General features: G+C 37.5%; 1 protein-coding gene across 1 annotated transcript in view; it reads left to right on the top strand.

Annotated features, from left to right (window-relative positions):
- The window catches only part of TRANK1 (tetratricopeptide repeat and ankyrin repeat containing 1), a 67,555-nt gene extending 49,681 nt beyond the window's left edge, over positions 1-17,874 (top strand). The window contains exons 20-24 of the mRNA XM_072412128.1: positions 3,065-3,197; positions 6,320-6,465; positions 8,988-11,899; positions 14,057-14,158; positions 15,808-17,874. Coding sequence (XP_072268229.1) covers positions 3,065-3,197; positions 6,320-6,465; positions 8,988-11,899; positions 14,057-14,158; positions 15,808-15,902 — 3,388 coding nt within the window. The 3' untranslated portion in view covers positions 15,903-17,874. The remainder of the gene's footprint in view (positions 1-3,064; positions 3,198-6,319; positions 6,466-8,987; positions 11,900-14,056; positions 14,159-15,807) is intronic.
- Positions 17,875-20,235: the final 2,361 nt, after the last annotated feature.

The raw sequence follows: 20,235 nt of genomic DNA, 5'->3' as shown, positions 1-20,235 counted from the left end.
AACATGAGTGATCATGAGTGACTTTCAACAATAAATGTGTACTGTAGTCTTCTTCATGGAAAAATAAGACATACCCTGAAAATAAGACCTAGTGTGTTTTTGGGAGCCAAAAAAGTATAAGACAGTGTCTTATTTTCGGAGAAACACGGTATTTCATGTGTGTATGCTTATTGTGGTAAATTCCAGGTCAATTTGGTTAGGCTTCCAGCAAACATGCAGACTTTTATTTCTCCACTTCCCTCCAACTCCATTAATTAGGTTTTTTTAAAAAACAAAATACTACTTGCCTGTTTGGGATTCAGATCACCTGCATTTATTACCTTCTGATTCGCCCCAAATGAGTGTGATTTTAAGGTTTCAGCTAATAACGGCACAATTGACACTTGGTCCTCTCTGTTTTTACTTTGCAACAATTCTCTTAATCTTGGTTATTAGTACTGCTTCCACATCTTGCTTGTCAAGTAGTTGCTGCAAATGAGCAGCTATCCACTTAGCAGGGTGGCCAAAAAAATAAAGGCACTCAGTCTGGCAAAACTGGCAATGAGGGAATATTATCAAATATCTCCTCATCTATAAAATAGGCTGCAAGGGATTAAAGCAATTTAGAGTGCCTGATTGGATGCCATTGAAAACGATGTATTCTTTGAGTTTACTCAAAGCTGTCAGTAAGGAGGTATGGGCTTTCAGAACAGATATGATATAGAGCTCAGAAAACCAATTGGTGAAAAGCTGAGGCAATCTTTTCTGGGCTATGGACCATCAGTTGGGCAGATAATTTTTAAAATTTATATGCAGCAAGACTTTTTAAATTCATGTTATTTGTTCTGTCTTGGCCACAATTATTACTGTAATTAGTTTGTGTAATTGAGAACTAATTGAGAAATAGAAGTTATTTGAGTATAGTAGTTATTCTTTTTTAAGCTGTGCCTCTTAAGTGATCAATACTTTATTTATTCTAATATGAAAAATTTTCAGGAAATTTTGTATTTAATTTCCAGGTTGACAATGCTTGGGGCATGTCAGGGACAGTGTATATGGTCTGGGAATTATCTGACTTCACCTAGATGTCTGTGTCTGGGGTTGCCAACTGAGTATAAAAAGTTAGGTTTATTGATTTGAATGTTTGAAAGTATTTTAGTGCCATTCCTGGTCTAAGAACATTCTAGGCATTGCTAGACATTCACTAGTTGGTTTGTACACAACCAAGAAAACAATCAGTATCTCTTACTATTTACATAGTAAAAAGAACATTGTCATACTTCAAGCTGCTAATAAATAAGTTCAGGATCTGGAGAACAGGATCTTGAGTTTTGGTTTACAAAATCCACAGAAAATCGGTGTCTTAACAAGATACATAAAAATCCAGCCAATAATATGTCGTAATAAGAACATGTTTATAACCAGTGTGTCTGACTGCGTACACCATTTTCAACTACTTTCCATAACTTGTCATAATAAACCTGAGTAAAACCAAGACTCAAAAGTAGGGGTGGGGGGGAGGTGTTTTTAATCCGGAAAGTTGTCCTAACAAAAACTAATAGCATCTCCATATAGTAATTACCGTGTCATTCCTGATTGGGAGAGTGATTTTGTGGGGGAATCTGACAGAACAAGGGTATCTTGGACTCATGGGAATGCTATATTGTGCCACGATGAGTAGCGGTGACGGTGAAGTATTTGACTTAACTCCAATGGTTCCAGGGTATTTACCATATAGGCATACCATTTCTCAAATAATTTTTTTACCCCATTGTCCACAGATTCCTCTGCCTCTAGTAAATCCCTGAGGTAAAGCAGTCATAAGGAGGACTTGACCATAGGCAGTTTGGGCGGATCTGCATGTATCCATTGTAGCATGATCGCTCTGTGCGTGGCCAACAGACATAGGGACTTCCAGTTTTTCAGGCCTTGTTTCATATTGCAGGATTTGCGCATCACAATTCCCAAATGCACATAACAGTGGTTCCAATACCAACGGTATGTTGGTCACACTTTTAATATAAGATGAAACCTCTTTCCATAACCTTTGGATTTGAATACAATCCCACAGACAGTGTTTGAGTATTTCTATCACAAGCACAACGCAAACACACATGTTGTCAAAGCATAGTGGTGGCTTGTGTCCCACTGAATGGGCGGAATACCATATATGCCCTATGCAATATTTTGAATTGGGTCTCCCTCCATATTTCATTAGGAGTAGCTTGCCGCACCGTAAGGTAACCCTGTACAGTTTTGTCATTGAGGTCTGGTATAGCAAAGTCTTTTTTACCAGGCCTGTGATGTGTTGACGGAGAGTGGTCTAGAGTACAGCATTTGTAATCTGGGATAAAATGAGGAAATGGATGGCGGTGTTAAAGAGATTATAAAATCTGTCACACTCCGCTACTTTAGCCTGGTGTGCCATTTGTGCTGTACAGAACTTCAAGAATTGTAAGTAGTAGAGCGAATGTGCCACTCATGGGGTGAGAGCATAACATTGTATTAGAGCCTTCCATGACACTGGTCTCGGTAACTTTGTAGAAAAGAAATCACCTACCGTCCTGAGGCCCTTAGCCTCCCAGGCCTGATAGCATCGATGGTCCTGTCCTTGTCGAAAGTGAAGATTGCCTCGTATGGGCAGGTATTCAGTGCAAGGCAGTTCCAATCTGCGTTTTTTTTTTTAAAGCTATCACCAAATTTTCTGGGCAGGCTGTATCATAAAGTTTTTCAGTAAAACCAAATTGGCCTAAAAGGGTTATAATGAATAGGGCACGTACTCCCTTGTGAATTAGAAGAAGCATGTTAACTTGCATGTTTTATATGAATGTCTTTTTTTTAAAAGCTGTATGTACTGAAATGGATATCCAGAAGGTGTTCATAGGTGGATAATGACTTTTCTAAACACCCCTAGCTGGATATGTTAATACAGGCAAAGTGTTTAAAAAAATGTCTGTACTTTATATCCCATATACATGTGTAAAATTGGTTAAGGAACAATCCTGAGCTAGCCAACATGTTTTCTTATCTGTACAGCAATACATAGCTATCTATTCACATTGTTTGTGAAACTTTTATTTTCTAGGGAAAAGCAGCTGGGATACCTAAGGCTTGCAGAGACTTACTTGGAGTACAAAGAAACAAGACTGGCTCTAAAGTGCCTAAACAAATCTAAAGAATTTAGTCTTTGTGCTGAACTTTGCAAAAAAACTGAAAAGGTAAGTGTGGTTAATATATGTAAAAATCTTGCGAGCACTAACATTTTTAAAGCCTTAGGTTATCCATGTGGGCTGTGTTACTGCAACTAAAAGTCTGCATTGCTCTCCTACCATGTGTTCATGCTGCCTTAAAAAAAGCCCTGCTTTACCCAGAGGGAAATCATGGATGGCATTAGGTTAACATTTTTATATTCATATGCAACATTTGAAGGGCATGGGGAAATAGGGGCATTAAGGCGCTCCTGCCACCCTTCTGCTTTCCGGCGATTCCAGCATCCATACAAGGTACCAGCAACATGACTAAGAGCCACTGCAGGGAGGTGCTCTGCCTTGTGATGCAGTCCTCTTCACTTGTTTACCAGCAGTTACCCTGTAGGAGTGAAGCAGAGATTACACTCCCTCCAGGATTCGAAAATGTGTTGCTAACTTGCTGCCTAGTTTTTATTCCCACTGACTTCTTGTACATCAGAGCACATTACCTTAATGACAGAGTAGAAAGTGGGGAGTGGCAGGGGCACAACCTTATATTTTTCTGGATGATGAGGTGAGGGTTCTATTACAAGCTTTACCCACAAAGACATACATTTAACTCCTTATCAGTGCCATGAGGCTGTTTTTGAGGATATTTTATTAGAACCAATCAAATGGAGACTTTGAAAGCTGGTAATTATTGCTTATTGCTAGGGAGAGGATTTTTATAGTAGTTTTGAAATCTGAACTAGACACATTTTATGGGTCTGACTTCTTACCCTTCTTTTCTCCTAAAGGGGGATATTTTACCAATATCTGACTTTTGCTGCACCCTTTTAACATTGATTATATTTCATTTGCTTCCCCATGAAACATACACCTGCATAATCATTTTTGGGTTAAGCATTCTGACATTTCTTTGATCTAATTAATATATGTTGGTCACATTACCAATTCTGACAACATGCTTGTGTCTCTGGTCTTACCCTGGGACAGAGGTCCCCTTGTGTTTGGGGATAGAAGCGAAATACATCTCGTAAAGGACTCTCAGGAGGAGTTAGGCTGTGGATTTGGTTTGAGAAGCTCACAAGGCATCTATTAGGGGACTTCCAATTAAAAGTTGTGCATACCTTAAGGTGATGGGGAAGTCAAGTATATAGACCTCTTGCAGCCCTATGAAAACCAAACATAAACAATGTTTTTCACCTGTTTGGAAATAAACCCTTCCTTTTCAGGGACCAAAGCGGCGCACTTCCACTCCTATTTTTCTTCATAATATTAGGACAAAATCAGCATCCACAGAATCTTTTGGGATTAAAAGCAAAATCCAAAAATCCAGACTTTTTTTTTATTTCTAAACTTCCTCATCTTGCTGCCATAGCCAGGGACTTATTGAACTCCCTAAATACTGTGGGGGAGCTCTCCAAAGCAATTGGAGAAACCAGCACAGGTAGTTCATACAAATGAATCACTCCACCTTACTGCAAACTATTCCTTTGTAATCTGGCACTGCACTTCACCTCTGCTTTCACTTTCCTTTACATCATATGGTACACGTCCAGTCCATTCCTTCCCAGTACATATCAGAGTCCTGTTCAAAAAAGAAAGAAAGCTCTTACTCCAGCTATGTTCTAATATTCGTTGAGTTAATAATATCTGGGTTAGCTTACACCTTTATTAACGCAGCTGACTGCAATTCTCAATTTTTAGTTCTGTTCGAGTTAAAAAAAGTTAAAAAAAAAAAAAAAAAACTGTGACAGAATGGATTGGGGGTTCATAAAGGCTTCTCTTCTTCACATTTGGGTGAAAGATTTACTCCTGTCCCATGATGGTGCGTAGAGTGAATGGCCATACTTCATACTTCTTTATTTTTAATGGGTTGCACCTTATCTCTGATAATCTTCCACCTCATGCTGAAACCCTATACTATGTACTGTGTGAGCAAGCCCAGACATTGCTACAAAATTATGAAATCATGGCATAGGTAGACAATTTAAACTTTTTCCTCATTAACCCTACTGTCCTTCTTTCCGAGTTTCAAAAATATGATTTGCTCGCAAACTTTATTCAGCCCCTTGTCCCGGGCAATCTCGTGTTATTCTGTGCACACGCTGTCTTCTTAAGAATTATAGGGGTTTCATTCTCCCTGATTTGGCATTATATGACAAAGCAGCTACTGTGTTACCCCAAAAATAAGACATACCCCGAAAAGCTGTAGCAGGATTTCTAAGCATTTGCTCAATATAAGCCATACCCCGAAAATAAGGCATAGTGATAGGCGTGTCGTTCTGTGCCTGCTGCAAGCAGGTAGATTGAAAGTAAAAGTGAAAGATAGAAAGTAAAAGTAAAAGTCTCCTCAGTGAAGTGAGGAGCAGGACGCTCTGTTTTAGGTATTGTGTGTTCTCAGGGGGAAGAAGTAAAGCTGTGGCTGCCGTTTTACTCAGCACTGTGGGTCTCTCTCCCCCAGCACCAACCAGCAATAGTCTGTGGGTCTCTATCTTCCCCCACAAAAACCAGTAAAGCTGCTGCTCCCCAGCACTGACCAGAAACAGTCTATGGGTCTCTCTCACCCCACACAAACACCAGGGGATGTAGAATAAATGTAGATTGTTGTACCATACTTAGTAAAAATAAGACATCCCCTGAAAATAAGCTGTATTGTGTCTTCTTGAGGAAAAAAAAAATTTAAGACAGTGTCTTATTTTTGGGGAAACACGGTATGTTAGTCAAAATGGTAGACTGGTGTCGCCAATATTCTTGTAAACAAAGGGTGACAGTGGAAAACTCATTCTTAACCGTTCCTTTGAACATTCTTTCATGGATTATAGGAAACTTTCCTTTCATTCACTTCTTCACTCTTCTCTCTCCCTCTGTTAAGGTGACATTCTTCCCACTGGCCATGTAAGAGGCATTCTTCCTACTGACTACAACACTAATGCACTGTGAATTTTGGATATACAAAATTATAGCTGGTAAAGTGATTTCAAGCGGTTCCCATGTAAACAATTAGTTGAGAAGCGCTGCTCTAGAGTAAAACTCTCTAGTATAAATTTACTTTTCAATGGATTTAACAACATTTTCTGTTTATATTCTCTATGATGAATATGGCTTTCCATTGTATTCATGAAGTTTTTATTTGTTCTGTGTTCTAGATTAAGGATGCAGCATTCTTCCACAAAAAAGCACAGGAATATAAACTTGCTGGTCAGCTGTATGAGCAGGCTGGAGAGTATGAAAGAGCATTTAACCTTTACTACAGAGAGAAGATGTATGAAGAAGCCGTTCATGCTATTGAAAGGTACATAAACTTGCAATCTTCTAACATCAGCAGTCACATAGTTTGCCTATGTTTTTCACCTTACCCTCCCTGGTGGTAACCCGGAGTGTGGCTCGGGGTAAAAAAAAACTGCTGAAAGCGGTAACCCTGAGCTATACCCGGGGTAGCTAAAATCATAAAAAGTAAATACCTGGTCCCATCGTCGTCTTCCAGTGTCCTGCCCGTCTGATGCGTGCGAGGGATCGTGGCGGGAATTTCAAATTATTTTGTATTGGATTCAATACAAAATAACTATTGAATCCAACACAAAGTAATCATTATATAATATATATATGCCACACTTACCTCTTCCTCACTGAAGCGCAAACGCCTCTCTCCTGCGCATGCGGGCAGTTCTGACGCTACGTTTCCAAGCTTTATCAATTCCGGCCAATCTTAAAATAGCCTCATGACCAGCCCTGGCTATTTAGCTAGCTTACACACTGCACTGGTGCAACGTGTCTCCATTGTTACATAGTTACATAGTAGGTTAGGTTGAAAAAAGACATAGGTCCATCAAGTTTAACCACTAGAGAAATAAACATATCTCAGATATAAAACCCTATAAGACATAGTTGGTCCAGAGGAAGGCAAAAAAAAGCCCTGGTACAATTTGCATCAACAGGGGAAAAAAATTCCTTCCTGATTCCATGAGGCAATTGGATGTTCCCTGGATCAACAGTCCCTGTTATTTTTACTTTAAAGCCTTAATACCCAGTTACATTCTGTGCTTCTAGAAAAACATCCAGCTTTTTCTTCAAGCAATCTATAGTAGTTGCTGAAACTACTTCCTGAGAGAGCCGATTCCACATTTTCACAGACTTTACAGTGAAGAATCCCTTCCTTATCCGGAGCTTAAACTTCTTTCCTCCAGATGCAAACAGTGCCCTCTTTTCTTTGTAAATATCTCAAAGCGATTAAGGGTTAAGAGAGTTCTCTATATGGACCATTTATATATTTATACATGGTGATCATACCCCCCCTAAACATCGCTTCTCAAGGGAAAATAGATTCAGTTCAGCTAATCTCTCCTTGCCCTTCCCTGCACTCTCTCGAATTCCACAATGTCCTTTTTGTGAACTGGTGCCCAAAACTGGACTGCATATTCCAGATGTGGTCTGACCAATGCTTTGTACAAGAGCAGGATTATGTCTCCATCTCTGCAGTCTATTCCTCTTTTAATACAAGAAAGTACTAGTATTACTAGTTTTAGATATTGCAGCTTGGCATTGCATGCTGTTATTAAGTCTATGATCTACTAGAACCCCCAGATCCTTTTCCATTTCTGACTCCCCCAAATTTATTCCCCCTAACCAGTATGAAGCATGCATGTTGTTAGCCCCCAAGTGCAGAACTTTACATTTATCTATATTAAAATGAGTGCCCCAAGGAACTTAAATCACCTGTGAAGCCTTGACCACCCCCCCTTAAAGGTCAGCAAAGGAGAAAAAAAAAAGCTGGTAAAACAAAACTGACAGTCAAGCAAACACTACTCCCAAATGCACAATATGCACAAAATCAATAACAGCTTCCTGTTTTTTCGAACTTCACTTGATTAAAAGTCCTTTTTTTTCACAAGCCAAACATTGTGCCGAGCCCCTAGTCCTGTTGAGGTAATAACTATTTACCTGGTTCTTAAATCAGTGTTTCCTTTTGTTCCTTTGTCCTGCATTCCCCCCTTGTTGTCCAGTCTTTTGGTTCCCAGCCAACTTCCCTGTGCTGTTCTTGTGGTTGTCTGTGGATATCCCGGAGTCACCTGTGCCTCCTGTTGCTTCCAGTAACTCCTGTGTTCCCTGTGCCTGCAGTGGCCCGTGTTACTGGTGTCTGTTTCTTGGATGTCTGGCAATTGACTCCTGGCATGACCTGACCTCTCTTGCTTGCTGCCTGCCTCGACCATGGCTTTCCTCGACTATCCGTCTGCTTTGTGATTTGGTACCGTATTTTGCCGACCTTGGTGGGCCAAGGACCACAACTTGGCAGTAACCAGCGGCACACCATCCTTACTGTCAGAGGCTCAGGAGAAAACCTGGTTACTGCTAAGACTCTGCGCCTTGGCCCTTCTCAGGGCTCACACCACCTCCGTGCAAGCTGTAGCGCCCCCTAGGAGTCGTGTCTCTGTGTGAGACAAAATATATATATATATATATATATATATATTATATATGCTACTGTACAGTGTACAGTTATATTACAGGTTTCAGTATTTTTATGCACCCTTGTTTTACCAGATTTTTGTTTTTTTTTTATTTCAAGTTTATTTTTTAATTTATTAAATACTGGACATAATTCGGTGAGCTATGCCTAAGAATTATAGGCTTACAATGTAAAATAAATTTTCTTGAAAGACAATGTACTGCTTTTATACATATAAATCTGGACAGAAATGAACAGCCCAGAAGGTTAAAACTTACAGCGCTGCGTAATATGTTGGCACTATATAAATCCTGTTTAATTATAATAATAATAATTATTATTTTAACCTGTGATTTGTTTTTATGTTTCAGACACCAAAAGATACACCCTAGTGGACCATTACAGATAACCAAAAAGAAGTTCTGTTTAGAAGCAGCTGCAAACTACTTCAAAAATAATAATCTCAGTAAAATGACTGAAATGCTCTCCAAACTTGATACTGAAGATCAGTTGGTTTTCCTTAAAAATCAAAAATGTTGGACTGAAGCTGCAGAGTTGCTAAAGAGTATAGATAGATGTGAAGAAGCAGCATCTTTAATGAGAGAACATGGCAAGTTGTTAGAGGCTGCAAATCTGACAAGTAGAAGAGAATTTCGAGCCTCATGTTTGCTTGCAGTAGCACGGTGCAGCTTGGTAAATAATAAAGACCCAGATGATTTGCTCTCTGAGGCTTTAGACATTTTCATTGATACAAACAACCAAGATGCAGCTGCGGAGGTTATTCTTCTTCAAGGTATCTTGGAAAACAGCTTTACAAAAATCAGAAATTCCTTTTGTATGTTTCAGAAATCCTTCAACTATGCAGGTGTAGTTGAATCATTATGTCACGCATTAAACTTTGAGGAGTCAAATCCAAAGCTGCTATTTATGGTTTCATGTGGATTAGAGTTTCTGCTACAGTTAGTAAAAGCACTCAAGGAAACAAGAACAAATGCAGACAGAGAAATAGTAAAGTCTTGTCTTGATTTTTATGGAGTAGTTCAGCTGGAAGAACAACAGTTCTCAATTCTGGAACATGAGGGGGCAAGATTTGCTCTAATTCAATCAGAAGAGGATAGTGAACCAAGGGACCTGAAAGATGTCAAGGTGTTGTTAGTAAAACATCTTTTAAAAAGGCTTCATGAAATTTCTGTCAAAATTCTCGTACAGGGTTGCACAGGTATTTGTAGCAATTTCATTGTAGGTCTGGAATGTGATGATAACTGCCAAAATGCTCACAAGCCTCTGCAGTACTTTGAGTTGAAAGGAATCTTGAGGTCTAATATCAATTTAATTACCATCTGTGGATTGTTAATTGAAGCACAAAAGCTCAGTGATAACGTTTCTGATGATTTCCAAACAATTGGAAAGACCTATGGATTTAAATACTGTGAGTCTCTCTTAAAGTTGGTGTTTGCTAAACATTTTCATATGCGTATCCTTTCGGAAAACCCAAAAATGTGTAAAGAGGTCCTACTCAGCATTTCAGTGCCAGCCAAAACTATGCTGACCAAATTTCTTGAATCACTGAGGAAAAATAAGCGAGACAGGAGAGAATCAACTGACCTTTGGCTACAAATTATGCAGATATGTAGCTTACTGTCACAATATCCAGATACTTTGCAACGCTGTCTAAATGAGGAAGAGGTACAATATGAAAAGGAATATGAAAAGCAGAAGAACAAAGTGAATGATTCACAAGGAAATGGCAATAGGAAATATTTAGAAGGTAAACATGGAATGCTGAAACCTGATACTTCTAGAGACTTGTCACAGATGCCTCATATCCATTTTTTTAGGCTTCTGCAAGCATCTGTGGATGAATTGTACATCAACAAAAATCCAGATGGTTGCAAAAAATATTTTTACAGGTTTATGAATTTATTAGTCAGGAAATGTATTGAGCCATTGATACCCAACATTGGTAATACCATGATGCTGCTGGAATTCCAGTTTATTCTCTGCTGTGCAGTATTAATGAGATTTTCCAAGTGTTCAGTGCTAATTCCAAAAAGTTATATTTCCATTCTCCACTTCTGGGAAACTATGTTTAGAAAGAAAAATTCTCTGAAGGACACATATTCAATTTTGTGGGAGTATAGACCAAAGGATGTAGGTCAACTTACAGCACATTTCCACCATCATCTTACTTATCTTGCTAGTGTTTTTTGTGGTTGTGAACATGCAGAGTTCAATGTTCTTTTAGATGCTTTCAATTGTGTTGATTCAATTTCTTCAGGAGAAGCTGAAAGAAGTATTGTCTTTTATTTGGTAATGATGGTGAACCTTAACAGTGTTTTCAGTGAAAAAGCAAGGTCCATACTTAGAAAGGTTATCCCACAATTACAGAATAACATAAAAGATCTCCAAACAAATTTCCCACAGATGATTCCAAAAAGATTAGTTAGTGCTGTGGACAGGGTTACCTCAACGGATAAGGATGAGGATCTCATCAACCTCCTCCAGAATTTACTGACACAGCGTGATGATGAGCGGCTAGTTGAATGCACATGGAGATGGGACACAAACTATACCAAAGGGCAAATCCGTGGTATTTTCTTCGATGATAAACTTAAGTTTAGAAAACAAGGCAATTTTCAGGAAAAGGTACCGACTTTCAAGTCCTCTCACATGGATCATGAACAAGACTTTGAAGAGGAGAAAGCTGATCTATTGGCAAAAGTGGCTGTCCAAGTACAGAAGCAAAAAGCTCTTAGAAAAATTTTAATGCTGTTTCATTTTGCATACATCTGTACAAAATGGAAGAAAGCTTGCACAAATATGCAGAAAAGACTCAATAAAGAAACTGTTCCATACAATTTTAAAAAAGCGAATGTTGACAAAACACAGTGCGACTTGTGTGGAGTAAAATTTTCTCAAGCAGTAGGGGTTTCCGATCTAACTGAAATTGAAGATGACTTAGAAGATGGTCCAACTCCAACCATGAGCTATTTTAAGGAACTGGAAACACCTACAATATACAACTTGAATGAAGTTTATGAAGAACACATAATGCTTGATAAACATAGTAAACAAAGTAAAGCGTACCAGGAATATCTTGATTTTTTCAGGCTTGAAGTAGACATGGTAATTAGCGAAGGAAGGTCTATTGTACAAACAGAGACAAAAACAAAATTTACATCCCATGAGGAGTTTCTTCTTGTGCAGACTAAGATTGAGAGCAAAATGAAAATTGTTGCTGATTTGATGGAGGAGATCTATGAAGACAAAGCTTGGTGTCAAGGTAAGATCATATTGGAGCTTGTGTATTCGTCATGATATATAGTGTTCTTCTTTTGTAGTTCCTAGTCTTCTACCAAGATAGTTACTTCTGACACAGGAGTGCCTAAATAGATCAGTGTGACTGTGGTAAGGACCTAGTTTGTAAATTCCTGGGTAACAGGAATTATGTTAATAAGTCACTGTATTTATTTTTGCATTGCTTTATACATACATTAATGCATTTCAGTTAAGTACTCTGAAAAGCGCATATTGCTAATCCTTCCCCTTACCTCTACACAGGCTATGCTAGTCTTGTGATTACAGTGGATGCACAGTCCAAATTTTTTTACTGACCAACTAGATTTAGCATGGTCACATCCTAGTAAAAATTAGAGATATTGAAGAAGGGCTTTTTGGCATGTGGATAATGTTTTACTGTTTTTTATATTAGTTCACAAAAACAGTAATATTGTATCAGCAAAGCATTACACTAGGTTTAGATTTGTCACCAATTAGGCACTAGACAAAATACTGAGCCATATAGGAACTGCTGATTAAGAAATGCCCAATCTGAATGTGTAGTCCTCTTTAGTTTCCGACACGCTTCACCATTTCAAGGCTGCCTCAGGGGTGATAATATATGGTTTGAACTAAATAATAAAATAATCCTAATAAACTGGACAATTTGTAGTATTTGTACATAGTGTGAAGCAAAGCATGTGATAACCATCAATCAATCATTAGGTACTTGTGTAAAACATACCTTTCCATACTCTATGTAATCAGAATAAATTATTTATACAAAAGTAGGTCTCATACAATATACATATAATATAATCTACATTATATGTATATTTATGTTACTTATGGTAAATATAAAATTCAACTTGTCTTATTATTTTGAGTTACATTCCCCTTTGCACAATACCATAGGAATTTAATATTTTCACTTTTATTTTTATGGCATTGCTTTTACAAAAGGAGTACCTAAATGCATTAACAATATTTAGTTATTTTGCATGGATTGTTTTTTTTTGCGTTACAACTACCACATATTTATCTATGTTTGAGCATTCTAATATCTAACACTTACTTTCAAGACATGCCAGAAGCTCCAAGCTGTCATAATGTATTGTAATTTAAAATTAGGGTTTATAATCTGAGCAGCAGTGTGGTTTTACTATATGATAAACTGATCCTCCATACTCATGATGTATTAGGTGTGTTCCTAGAGATAAATTATCCTCCATGGGTCTGATTTTAAGTTGATCTAAATTGCTCCGTTTGGTGGCCATCTCAGTGAAAAAGAACCGTTTCTGTACTCTTACAACTGTGTCATTCTATCTCATGGTAACATAAATAGGGCTGATTTAGTAAAGAAATGTGAGCTTTTTACTGACTAAGGTGAATTATCACCCTACAAGGGATAATTCAATTTAATTCAATTCAATAAAGCAGAAGTAAATTGTTAAAAAAAAAAAAAAAACTTTACCTTTATAGATCTGTCAATCTCTACAAAGGTTTCTTGGATCGAGTCCCACATTGTCATGGTATCTTCCTTTCTGGCCCGGAGGAAGTGCTGGGAGCACCATCCTCCTTGCCCTTCTTCCGCTCTGCTCAGGCACAAGATTGGGTGATGTATATGGGAAACAAAAGAGTGCTGAACTCACTGCACATGAGATTAAATTAGCAAAGAGTGCTGAACTCACTGCGCCTGAGACTAGCATTTTTTTTACCCCATTAAAGAAAAAGTGTCGATCAAGACAGAAAGGGGAGGGGCAGTACCCTTTTTTTTCAAAAGGGGTTTAAACCCCCTCCCCCCAAAAAAAGGTAATTTTTATCTTATATATAAAAGGCTTGTCTACCCTTTTTTTAAATCCACTTTAACTTAGTGTTACATTCACTTTGCAAAGAACACCAAATAACACCAAAAAGAACACCTAATAACACCAAATATTCACCACCTACTGTCATTTAAAAAATGACAGTGCATCTAAATTCATAATATTTTCTAAAGTCTTTGAAAAATTCTAGCTTGCAAATTTTGCTTTATTTGTTTTTGTTCTGCCAGAAACATTTTAATCAAAAATGTATTCAGTATAATAACGAATGTACGATTTTCAGTTTATTTGTGAAGATGATAAATATTTTTATATATTCCAAAATTGTGTTTGTATAGCTGAAGAAAAATTGAAGAGACCTGTGAATGATTTAAGGGCTAGCATTTCAGAAGGCATTCAATTGCTGAAGAAACCTGAGCAACAGGCCTTAAAAAATCAAGGTATATTAGGCTGTTTATTACTGATTGATTTATGTGAATATAATTTGTGTAAAAAAATTCAGTTTGTAAACAAAGGCAATTTTTAGTTAGTTTTTATTGGAAGCTGTTAAAAGTGACAAAGTTGTTTTACCAACTTATTTTAAGAGCTGTCCATGTGGGGGTATTGTAGGTCATCCCAGGGCACTTTCATTTTAACCACTTTGCTACCACCTGAAGAAAACACCAGTACAAGAATATTTTTGCTTTAAATTTTGACAGGACAACAGATATTTAATGCCTGAATATTACCCCCAAAACATAAATTTTCTAAAGGCAGAGGCACTGTGAAATAAAATTTTTGTAATAAACTCAAATGTATGTGTTTTTAGGGGTCTATGTATAAATATGTTTATAATAAATATGATTCAAATAGAAAACAGGTGAAACAATTTTTACTCTTGATTCATACATTTTGTTTTTGTGATAATGTGTAAATAGTGCAAACTATGAGTAAAAGTGAGATGACTTTCAGTAAGAGTTTTCAATCTGTTGTAAAGAATATTTTAAGTTGCCCAGCCTGATTTAAATTGTTTAAATATTAAGGAAAGAGTGGAGGACAGACAGGCTTTTTATAGGGAATTAGTAAATAATAAAGCGTTCTAATGATTGATTGGTGTAGACCTACTAAACTAAAAGTTTAAAAGTGTACACTACTAAATTAAATACAATCAATAAATGGGGGTAAATTCAAAAATCAAGTACAGAAAGGTTGCTTAGCTTGTACAGTGTTTACAATCTCACACGGGTATGCTATAATTGTCTCAAGTACCTGACGCATTTTTCCCTTAGGCTTCCTTAGGCTGGGTCTACATGAACGATTTTAAAAATGCATATAAACGTTCCTACCACGTTTATATGGGTTTTTATGCACTTTTACAAGCGTTTTAAAGCTTAACTTTAAAACGCTAAAAAACTTTTATAAACGCCTATGATGCTATTTACCGCGAATTGCCGCAATTTTACATAAGCGTTTATAAAAGTTTTACTTTTACCCCTTTCAGGGAATGAGTACAGGGCTACATAAAACCCCTTACTCATTTCCTGAAAGGGTTAAAATGTGTAAAAAAAATTGGACGAGGCTTTACTTTACTTTACACTGCAGTACCTGTTAGACCCCTAATGTAAACCAAGTCAATTTTTACCCCAGCTACATAGTATCCAGGGGAGATTAGTCATTCTCTAAGCAGACATTTACTGTATTTCCCACTGCCATGAAGGTCCCGGGCACCCCGAGGCACAGGTAAGCCTGGGAAACATGTCAGAAGCAAAGCCTAAAACCAAGTGGGTAAACAAACCCGAGCTGCTGTATGTTTATTTACTTCCTGACACAGCTGAGTGCTTTTTGCATTCAGTAAATTGGTTAAGCAAAAACTGATTTGGTAGTCTGAAAAAATTACCTGTATTACCTGAAAACAAGCTGGCAGTGTGCCTTTTGTGTTTAAAAGGGCAAACAGAGTTGTTTGCTCTGCTTGACCATTTTTATTGCTTCATTAATATTTAAGATAAGTATATTTTTATGTTCTTTATTGGTGTACAAAAAAACCCTATGCTTTACACTTATCCTAGTTATTTTGTGCACCATTGAAATCATTTTCTTACTTGGTTTTCAGGCTTTCAAGACGACTATGAAGTAGACTATGGAGACTTTGAAGAACTTCGTAACAAAAAAGCAAAGAGGGGCAAGAGAAAGGCTAAACAGCATTGACTTAGTATTATTTAGCCAACCCTAACGACTATGAGCCTGATTTATGAAAGCTCTGCAAGGCTGGAGAGAATACACTTTCAGAGGTGAAGCTGGGTGATCCAGAAAACATGGAATGGATTTTTAAAAACCATTTGCTAGCAAACGTTTTAAATGCTGAACCAGATCCATTCCAGGTTTGTTGGATCACTCAGCTTCCCTGATGAAAGTGTATTCTCTCCAGCCTTTGAGTGCTTTCATAAATCTGGGCCTATATGTGATAGCAGTAAATTTGACAAAGTATATATTTGGTAAGGTACAAGGAATCTGACAACCCAAATATTATAAAGAAATAGTTAGCAAGGAATGAATAGTTTTTTTTGTTTTGTTTTTTTGTTTGAAAGTTTTATGATGATAATATTTTATTCACTAACTGAAGTGAATTTATTTTAAACTAAGCAGTGTTGGCAGTTTTCATGTCAGTTTTCATGTCAGGCCTCATCAGCCTGAAATATATTACAACAGCATTTTTCTTAAAATAAAAGTTGACCAAGTCCTAGTTAATGAAGCACACTTTAAATTTGGTACCTTGGACAGTGACATTGCACTAGTATTTTTCTGTGTTGGATATAAAAATTTAAATGAATATACTCCGTTTTATAATAGAATAACAAAAAAAAGGATGTTATAAGTTTTGTCTATTTCTCATTTATTTGTTTATATTCAGTTGACAATGATCAAAAATAAAAGCTAAAGTGGATCAACAGAAAAACTGCAGAGCAGTTTAAATTTGTATTTGGTATTAGTTTTATGTGCCAAAAATTCCTGTGATTCAAACACTTCTGACTCACTGTCCAGCCCAGAAGATTCCATGAATAATTTTAAGCTTCTGCCTTATGACTTCCTAGGTTTTAGATGTGACACCAGAAAAAATTGAGGTGAATCATATTGGGTTGTGGCCTGCCTGGGCAGTGTGACAGAAGGATATAGCTTGCAAAATTGATTAAAAATGTATACATGAAGCAAAACATTTCTGAAGCACATGGCAGTTTATAAGGCAATCACTATTGAAAGCTAAAAGTGAATACAGCATCTGCATATGTTTCTAGAAACCCAGTGTTGTATGTATACCCTTGAAAATCAGTTTATCATTTATTGCTTAATTGCTGATGTTGAGATGGAACATGATTCATGACTTAACTGTTTTATGTTTATGTCTTTTTACAAAGCAGTCTCCTGAGCTGTGATATAAAGTCCTTTTACATTTTTTTCAATATTATTTTTAATGTATGCTTTAAATTTTAGGCACAAAACATAAGCCTAGTTTACCTTTTAAGAACTACTTGCTTGTTTTACAGTAATAGATTGGCAAAACAAAAACTCTCATTATGCTAATATTTTGTTTTCATTTTCATTAAATTAAAAAGGTGAGGAAAAGTGTGTATAAGTAACAAACAACAATTGTGTGAGACCTTGCCTATAATATTATAATAGATATAATAGTCTGGCAAATGGGCGCTAAAAGAAATCAAGGCTCAAAGTGAAAACCTGAAGCCTTTGAATGGAAATCTGCTTTATAAACTGCACCAGCTTTAGCTTCCAAAGAAGTTGTTTGAGTAAGATATTTTCTGTTTACTTGCAAAGGGGATGCTACTGGTAAATAAGCATTGACCTATAAAGCTAGCTCTTTTTTCTGTCTTTCTTAGCACAGCTTATTTTCAGTAAGGGTATAGACTTTAAACAGCCCTTAGCAGTGGGTGGTAATTATTTGGGAGACATAACAGGAAAAAATGCAATACTTTCAGTACTTACAGAGTTTCTTTATATTAAATATATGTGTTCTAAAATGTTATAATAAAAAAATACATATTTTTGTTAAAAGTATTTTTTTTTTACATTTTCTATTATGAGATTTGATTCCTTCAAGTTTGTAAATATTTGTTATTGGGCTGTTGATGGTTATACTATGTTAAATAAATGTATTTCTTTAAATGTTTTTATGTATGTTCTTTTATAACTTATAACACGCTCAAGCTGGGAAGAATTTCAATGTTTCATGACTTCATGAACAAAGAAATGTGTATTATGGGGAATACCGGTATCAGTAACAATTCACATACATTAACCAATGAAAATAATGTACAGACAGATGGATTCCAGGTGGATATCTTTAGGGTCATGTGGCATCAGGATCCACCACTTCAAGTTGACTCTAACAGACCAATATTAGAACTTGTGAGGGATTTAGAATGCCCCCTCAAGTAGTGGCCATCAGAGATTCACAACAAGTATTGCATGACTCTCCACGCGATACTGCTTCTGTATTCGCAATGTTTTATAACAATTTGTATACTTCCCAAGGTGGTGATGTATATCAAGGGCAAGGGTTTTTTGGACAAGTTGAACCTCCCTATACTTACAACAGAGGAATTGGCTCGTCTTAACTTTGCCATAACCGAGGAGGAGGTCACCTCTGTAATTAACCTCCCTAGCGGTAATCCCGAGTGTGACTCTGGGTGGCTTTTACATGCAAAAAGTGGTAACCCCGAGTCTCACTCGGGGTAACTTTAAGAGCCCCCCTTACCTTTGCCCCGTGCTCCAGCGGCGATCGGTTGGACCTGCTGTGAAGCCGGGACGCCGGTCCGTCGGGGGGCGTGGCCGGGCAGGAAATTTAAAAGCAGATTACTTAGTAATCTGCTTTTAAATACCACCCGGGTCCCGGCCACGCCGCTGCTCGCATCAGCAGTGAGATGCGAAGGACAATGCAGAAATCCTGCATTGTGCTTCACATCTCACTGCAGATGCGGGCAGCAATAGCAGATTCCTATTGCTGCTCGCATCTGCAGTGAAATGAAGCACATTATTTTTTAAAAATATTTTTTATAATTATGTATTATAATATAATTTATGATTATAATATAATAAATAAATATAATTATCATACCCGGGAGTTAATCCTAAGAATTACAGGCCCACAATATAAACAAAAATTCCTATGCAAAAAAATAGGATCACTTTTTGCATCAAAAAACTGACAGAATTAGAATGCTAGGGGGGTTAAGCTGTCTGCCAATTGCAAAGGGCCCGGTCCAGATAGTTTGAGTAAGAGTACGATAATAGTAGGTAAAGTGACACCATCTCCAACGGCACTTTACAACACCATGTTTTCCTCCTCCACCTATCTGGAGTCGGGAAATCTTGCTTTTATAAAAGTATTGCTCAAAGCATATAAAGATACCCTTGACCCAGGTTCATACCGCCCGATACCTCCTCTGAATCAGGATGTAAAGTTGTTTGGCAGCCGATTGGCTAGATATATGCCACGCTTAGTGAGCCCTGCGCAAGCGGGATTTATTATAAGGGAAGTCTACTACCTATAACATAAGAAAGTTACTTTTAGTTCTGGAACAAGCTAGACTTAAAGGTTACTCCTCTGGGTCGGCGGCACTACTGTCAGATGCAGAGAAGGCCACAGTGTGGAATGGCATTGGCTGCAGCTGGTGCTCCAGAAATTTGGACTCCAAGGTAATATAGCTTCCTTTCTGGCGGCTATGTATTCTAAACCTATGGCCCGTGTCCAAGTACCTGGATTATTATCCCCTTCTTTTCCCCTTAGCAGAGGCACCCGGCAGGGTTGCCCTCTTTCTCCACCGTTATTCAACTTGGCCATAGAGCCATTAGCAAGATCGTTTAGTGATTGTAATGTACTTGAAGGTATCAACATCCAATGCGGGCAAATTAAACTAGCTATGTTTGCAGATGATGTGATGTTGTTTATGCAGAATCCTACTAGAGATTTACCAACTGTTGTTGCACATATAAAGGATTTTGGTACATTTTCTGGTTTCCGTGAATTACTTGGCCTTAATTCAAATCTTCCCACGATGGCTGCAGCGGGTATTGCAGCTTCTTGGATTAAATTGGCTAAACACCAGGTGACTTATCTGGGCATCAAAATCTCCCGTAGAGTTCCTGACTTGTATGCCCTTAATTACTCCCCATTGATAAGCAAAATCATAGCGGAACTGACCAAACCTACCTTTATCATTAATGGGCTGCTTTCATTTGTTGAAAATGATAAGTTTTGCCAAACTCCTTTACCCATTACAGACCCTCCCCTTCCTTTTGAAACATTCGGATGTACAAAAAATTCACTTTGCCTTTATATCTTTCCTGTGGCAGGGGAAGACACCGCGGATAGCCAGGGCCAAATTGTCTTGGAAAACTCCGGTATTAATTTTCCTGATGTGGGCATGTACAACCTCTCCTGCCACCTGAGGCATGTTAAAGATTGGTGGCATGGGATATCTCATTTAACAGCCAGTAAACTTGAGTCCTTAATGCTTCTTCCTTGGTT

Source organism: Pyxicephalus adspersus, chromosome 5 (genome assembly GCF_032062135.1).
Source record: "Pyxicephalus adspersus chromosome 5, UCB_Pads_2.0, whole genome shotgun sequence".
NCBI lineage: Eukaryota > Metazoa > Chordata > Amphibia > Anura > Pyxicephalidae > Pyxicephalus > Pyxicephalus adspersus.
Note: the sequence above shows the minus strand (reverse complement) of the source record. Positions and strands in the feature narration are given on the sequence as shown.